The 7,255-nt window shown below is 43.4% G+C and overlaps 1 protein-coding gene across 2 annotated transcripts; it reads left to right on the forward strand.

The window, feature by feature from the left end:
- On the forward strand, window positions 1-7,254 carry prpf38b (pre-mRNA processing factor 38B). 2 transcript variants are annotated; one of them, XM_067605652.1, is made up of 7 exons: window positions 1-425; window positions 3,227-3,295; window positions 3,498-3,649; window positions 3,867-3,927; window positions 4,484-4,501; window positions 5,193-5,428; window positions 5,820-7,254. In XM_067605652.1, the coding sequence occupies exons 1-7, from the start codon at window positions 216-218 to the stop codon at window positions 6,493-6,495; spliced, it is 1,422 nt and encodes a 473-aa protein (XP_067461753.1). In that variant the 5' UTR covers window positions 1-215; the 3' UTR covers window positions 6,496-7,254. The 2 variants fall into 2 exon arrangements, with proteins under 2 accessions (XP_067461753.1, XP_067461754.1); XM_067605653.1 differs by lacking the exon at window positions 4,484-4,501.
- Window position 7,255: the final 1 nt, after the last annotated feature.

Consider the following 7,255-nt stretch of genomic DNA (forward strand, 5'->3'; position numbering starts at 1 on the left):
TGCGCCACTGACGTTACACTTCCGGTTCCACCTCGCAACAGCACTTTAGCTACAACGACGGCGGGAAGTTGTTATCATCAATTTAACCACAAATCAGCAACAACTTAACGGACGAAATTGTTAACGATCGACAGCTGACTATCTAAGACTGATGGACCTGTAAACGGAAACACGCTAACTGTTCACTGAGCTCAGCGACGTTGGATCCAGCTATCATGGCTAACGTCGGGAACCAGCTACCAACACAGGCCGTTAGCAAGCCTGCAGCAGGGAAACATGGAAATGTACTGCCCCTGTGGGGCAACGAAAAGACTATGAACCTCAACCCAATGATTCTCACCAATGTGCTGTCCTCGCCGTATTTCAAAGTTCAGCTTTATGAACTAAAGACCTACCACGAAGTTGTGGACGAAATCTATTTCAAGGTAACGTTAGCAAATGCTAATCCGCATGCTAGTTAGATAACCACTGCTCAGTCAACCTAGCGGTAGCTACTGTGTTAGCAACGTGCTGCGGCCGTCGAATAACAAGACAAAGTGTACTGTTTATTTAAGTGCAATATAACAGCGCACATTTCTTTACAGTGCAGTGTTATTAATAAAATGTGAACCAGTCAGCTTGTAAAGTAAGCTAACCTGAAAGCTGTAATGTTTAATGACCAGTCTTGGGAGTTTTCTCTGTTTCCAAGCTTTAATAGGAGCCATGTTGGGGACATGCATTCATTGCTGCTGCCGTTTACACTACAGCTGTTGTCGCGCCCGCAGACTGTTCTTGAGTCTCTAATCACTGCGCAGCGTTAATTAGTCACTATTATTTACTAGATTTTCTACATCACATCTCTTTTAACACCTTCCCTCTTTTGAGTAACAAAGATGCATTTGGGAAAATAAATTTAGACAATGTAAAATAAAGCAAATACCAAACTAATAAACTCTTCTGTAACAGGCTATGAAACAGAACTGAACAATAATAGACTCTTTTCATTGTAAACATTTTAAACTGTGTCAGTGCTAACGGAGTGACTTCTTTTTCTTATTCAAAACAATAACATTAACCTAAACTGAAGTTTCAGGGCAGACTGCCAGTTGCCCATGTAGATGCTGAGGATTATTCTGCCTCATTAGCAATCTATGCACAAACTTCAAAGTCTTTCAAGAGAGATGGCTGTTTAAACACTCTGCCTCTTGATGTGGTGACAGCAGGTGGTGTCTGTGTTGTCCTTTTGTCTTATTGTTGATGTCCGCTGTCCATTTCTGCTTTGTTTATCACGTCTGTTTCCTCTCCCTCCTCAAGCTCAGAGGAAGTGGCGGGGTCAGTAGACACAGGTGCTGAACGAGTTAGCATCTTGAGGTGTTGCATTTGTGCAGAACAGTGGCAATTGTAGTCCATCATTTCTGGGTGTCAAGTTTGACAGCAACAGAGTCACCTGGCTTTGAGCAGAGGAAACGGGCAGCTGGAGTGACGTTTATCATAGTGGTGTTTTTAGGAAGCCTTGGCTCTGGAGTCTGCTGCTTTCACCAGGGTAATGTCTGACCACTGCAGAATAAGCTTTTCTTCAAGTGGGGGAATGGGAGTCTGTATCTGACGGCGTAGTATCAATTGGGCTGAACTATAACCTGTTGCCTGGTTGGGTGTAGCTCTGTAGCTGAGAAGGGCAAGTGAGGGATCCTTCTGTTTTTAAAAAGTGTTGCATTGCACCATTTGACTGGGGGAAATGTGGGCTCGTTATATGGTGAAAGTCGTAAGCCTTTACAAAGTGCTGAAACTGACGCCTTCAGAATTGTGATATATCATGTGACCATGATAGTGGGGCAGCCCTATCTTGCAAAGATGGTGCTGAGGCAAGACGTCATTGTGCTTGTCCTATCTGGTAAGTAGGCGAGCTCAATATAACTGGAGAAGTAATCGATTACCACAAGGTAATTTCTTTAGTCCACTTCATAGATATCAGCAGCCAGGGTCTATCTGGCAAAGGAGTCGTCACCAGCAGCTCTCTGTTTTGAGCAGGTTTTGTCAGTTGGCAACGTTTGCAGTGTTTGATCCACTTTTGCAGTGCTTTGCCAATGCCTGGCCACCAGACGCTCTGTTTGGCTCTCTTGCAACACTTCATTATGTCCATGTGACCATCGTGCAATCGTTCCACTATCTCTGACCTCAGGCGTTTGGGAATGACGATTCTGTCACCGTAGAGAAGCAAGTTAAGGCCTATTATGAGAGAATCTTTCACTGTATATACATCTTAATACTGTCTAGCATTTTGGATGCATAATTTGGCCAGGCCTTACTCTCAAAATGCATCACTATCTGTAGCTCCGGGTCGTCCTTTGTGTGCTTTTTAACCTCATCCAGACGTGAACTTGACATCGGTCATGCTGCCTGTGTGGCTTTCTCCAGGACCAGCATGTCGTCTGACAGTTCAATTTTCTCCAGATGTAGCGCTGCAGAAGGGAGTCTTGAGAGTGTGTCAGCCACTACAAGCAGTTTGCCAGGGACATACTCAGCTTTTGCATTGAATTTCATCATTCTCAGGAGTAGCCGTTGACAACGAAGCAGCACTGCATCAGTGTCCTTAACTTTTCACATGCCCACACCACAGCCAAACTCTCCTTTTCAATCTGTATTTTGTCTCGGTATCTGTCAGAGTGCGAGATCAGTAGACAGCCGGCCGTAGTTGTCCGTTGTGGTCCTGAAGGAGAAAACACCTCCCAACCCATAGCTTACATTTACGATTATTGGTTTGCTGACATCATAAAGTGGTGTGATACCAGCCACAGCATATTGGAGTCCTGCACACTGCCGTTCTTGTGCCTGCTCACACTGCCTGCAGACAACTTTTGGGTCTCTAATCATTGTGCAGCGTTAACTAGTCCCTATTATTCACTAGATTCGTTACATTAGAAAAGCAAATAAGGTGGAATTAGTTATAATCATAGAGCATGTTAACGTAAAGTTTGGTGTACTCTGAAATAGCTGTAGTGTCATTCATGTGTTAGTTTAAAATGCTTACATTAGATCACATTTTTAAGAACGCTTAGGACAGTTCAGCCTTCTTATGGATACAAATAAACTTGTGTTATTATCTGCTCTGGACAGCGTGAAGCCTCTTATGTAAGTTATCAGGGAGATGGACAGGATCTCTCTGAGTATAATGGCAGCTTAGATCGGGTCTTTGCAGACAGGTGTGTGTATATAAACTTTTTTAACATTGTTCTCTCATTGCATGCAGGTGACTCATGTTGAGCCTTGGGAAAAGGGAAGCAGAAAGACCGCAGGCCAGACTGGAATGTGCGGAGGGGTAAGTGAGAAGTACGTGCTTTTTGTATTCCCCATCTTTTCCCCCCTCTCCATCTCCCTTAACAGTCTGTGGAAAACACTGGATATGACTTACAAGCAGGGCTTGACTTTTTATACTTCAGAGTCTTTGTGCCTGTATGAATAGGATAGCTGTGAATAATATGCAATGATTTGCTCAATAAATATATTTTCATCCTTGCTAGGTACGTGGAGTTGGGACTGGTGGAATCGTGTCAACGGCTTTCTGTCTTCTATACAAACTGTTTACTCTCAAGCTGACTCGCAAACAGCTGATGGGTCTGATCACTCACACAGACTCTCCCTACATCAGAGCACTTGGCTTCATGTACATACGGTATGAATCAGTGTGTGGAATTGTCAAAAATATTGCGAGTGCATTGCTGATAAAGATATGACAACTTGCTTGTTGAATTACATGCCTGTTTCAGAAAAATGTTTTGTTCTTAAAGCAGCAAATATATAATATGAATGATAGTTCTCCATAAAATCAGTGATTTGATATCGTCTGTGTGTGATGCTCATATTGTGGTCTCTGTCTTGTTTTGGTTCAGATACACTCAGCCTCCAGCAGATTTAATAGAATGGTATGACGGCTTCCTGGATGATGAGGAGGTATGTCACTCCGGGTAATAATTTAATGTTTCTTTCTCCATTAAATACACAGTCACACAACACACACTAAAAGCTGTCTGTCCCCCCTCCCTCCCTCCCTCACCCTGTGATGCTCATGGCTGATTTTTCACCTTTGCCTTCATTTGGCTTAATTGTCCCCCGGTTTTGTCCTCTAAACCCGAGTAGCTAGGTTACTAACTTGCTCACTTGCTGTGCTGCTGATTTTTATCAGGGTAAGTACCATATATGACGCTGAGTTAATCTTTTAGTCGAATGTTATATTAAGGCATGCCCTCTGTTTTTGACAAGATTTTAACAGGACTTGTTGCACAAAACTAAATTTGCTATAAATGGCAATTGGAGCATCCACACAGATACCTACACACACACAAACATACACACACACACATAAATATAGCATTCATCTATTGCTATTACAATATAATTTGATTCCAGGTGTGCAACCAGGCCTCCTTTTGATGTTCTGTTTCATTATATTTGAATTGATCATATATAATCGTACCCAACTGGTTAATTCCCCTGTTTTTTTCTTTAGATGCCCATTGTGCAGCAGGTGAATTGGATATTGTATCTCAGCACTGTTGGTTTGCGTGTGTGAGTGCAAAGCGGCTGTTCTCTACACTCTAAAGTTGACAACTATTCAACTGGTGTGCACTTACCTACCAGCTCCAATCTGTGTTTACACTGTGGGCGATTTTTATCCTCATATGGTCTCTTAAGAGTTCATTACGCTGAAAGGAGAGTGAAGAGGAAGCCAAGGCTTCTCTCTCTTTGTCCCTTTAGCGTAATGAAGATTTCTCTCAGTGTTCTCAGATACTCCTCTCCCTTCCCTTCAACTCTGGTCTGTAAAGGGCAGATGCAATATTTTTTTTTAAAGAAGCTCTTTTAAACTGATGATGTGCAGGAAAGAGGAAAGGATCTTACAAATATAATAACCCTTGTTTCATTATAAAAGCTCACTTTGTAAATACAGACGCCATGAACTGCTAGACAGTTTAGATGAGGAAAACATTTTGTGATATTTATACTTTTTGTTTCCTCTATTTTGAATTAAAAGTAAAGCCAGGCACATTTGATTGATATGAGAGATTAAGCTAGATGAACAGAGGTGAAGGTTCAGTACTTGGTCATCACAAATTGCTTTTTGATTTGAGGCAAGATTGCAAAAGCAACCAGATTTATCCGTGTCTTGCCTGTGTGTGCTAATTGAGTTTCTGTGGCTCTTTCCCACTGTTTGATTCCAGGAGCTCGACGTGAAAGCAGGAGGTGGATGTGTGATGACCATCGGAGAGATGCTGCGCTCCTTCTTGACCAAACTGGAGTGGTTCTCCACATTGTTCCCCCGTATCCCAGTGCCTGTGCAGAAGATTATTGACCAGCAGATGAAGGCTAGGCCTCGGAAGGTCGCTCAGAAGGAAACGCAGGAAGAAGAGGCTGAATACACAGAGACTGCAAAGCAAGGGGAACGCCGCCGCTCCAGGTAACGCATTAAATAATTTAAACTTTTTTTGTGTGTTAACTTTTTCCTTAGACAAGCTTCCCTGGCCCCATCGATGTCTTTGCTTGAACAAATCAAAAAATTCAGTTCACTTTTCTGAGACACATGTATTATTTATACATAAAATTGTCTGTTTCCAGCTCTGCTCACGAAAGTTATTATTGGCTTTAAAACCTATACACACCCATGCCGCACCCACACGGGTTTGGTTAGTTGTTCTGCATGTTAACACCTTTTCTTAGAGCTCTACATTATGAGCAAAGGCCAGTTAAAACTTTAAATAAGATATGATTTGATTTGAGTGTCAGTAGTCAGTTGTTTGGTTTGGTTTTATTGTCCAAGTTGTTAAAACTAATGGTACTGTTCTTGCCAGGACCCCCAGACGGACACCGAGCCCCCGACGGTCTCCTAAACGGTCAAGGAGCAGGAGCCACCATCGTGAGCGAGAACGCCACGGCCCCAGCTTCGACCGTGAGCTGGAGAGGGAGCGCGACCGGCAGAGGAAGGAGAGGGAGGGCAGGGACCGAGATAGGGACAGAGGGGACAGAGGAGACAGGGAGAGGCGACGATCCCGAAGCACAGACAGAAACCAAGACAGACGAGAACGTAGAAGAAGTCGCAGCAGCAGCCGGGACCGAAGGAACGAACGTAGAGACAAGGAGAGGGACGGAGGGGATGACAGGAGCAAGAGGAAGGACAGGGATCACCACAAAGATCGAGGGACTGAGAGGGAGCGGTCCAGGGATAAAAAGAACAGGGGAGAGACTGACGACAGGAGGCATAAAGACGACAGGGAGAGGCACAGAGAAGAGAGGAAGGCGAAAAGGTCGAGCCGGAGTCGAAGCAGGGAGAGGAGACACAAAAGCGGGGTAGAGGAGAAGAGCAGGAAACGAGAGCGCAGCCACAGCAGAGAGAGGGACAGGGATAGAGACGGAGAGCAGCGTTCTCACAAACGTAGTCGTAGCAAAGACAGGAGCCATCATCAGCGAGAGTCCAGTAATGACCATAGTAAACATAGTGAACGCAGAAGGAGTCAGAGCACTGAGTAAACGTCACCTTGGAGCAATATTACTTCTACTCCTGTGTTTTTTCTTCCTTTTTTTTTCTACCCAGTTGTCTAGTCTGTCGTTTGTGCTACAGAGAAGGAACGTTAGCACATCGGACATCTGGAATCGTTGTCTTTGGCCGATGTAATGTTGCTTTACGTTTATGTTTTCCTGCCTTTTTCACTCCCCAGTAAATCATTGTTAGTCTTCACTTGAAATTCGAAAAGTGGAAAAAAAATGGCATTTTAATTTTCTATGGTTCATTTCTTTTGCCCCCGAAAGATGTGGGTTTGTATATAATGTTTCGGAGGCTGTCTACACATAAGTGGTCTGAGTTGCATTCATTGCTGGGTCGGGCGCAGTCAAGCGTAGCTCAACACTGATTCGTTTTCATAACATTTTTGTAATCTACAGAGAAGAACTGTTATGTTCAGGCTGTTCAAAAGCCAATACAAACCTTTTTTAAAATTTGACTAATCTTACAGTTTTACATTTTTAAGCTATATTCTGATTAGACACACTCTAAGGGTCAGAATTTAACGGTTGACGTTCAAATTTGAGCACAGCTGCGATTTATGGCTCAAACCGGCGCAAAGCAATTCTGTCCACAACCGTGTGTAGACAGCCTGAGAATGTTTTAATCCCCTAAAGGGCAGTCTGCAAAGGGTAATTTTTACTACACACACTGAGCCCTGCTTGTGCTGTGTTTGGGTTATTGCTCTGTTGCATTTTGTTTTCTAATAAAAACACTTTTACGAACAAT

This window comes from Thunnus thynnus, chromosome 12 (genome assembly GCF_963924715.1).
Source record: "Thunnus thynnus chromosome 12, fThuThy2.1, whole genome shotgun sequence".
Lineage (NCBI taxonomy): Eukaryota > Metazoa > Chordata > Actinopteri > Scombriformes > Scombridae > Thunnus > Thunnus thynnus.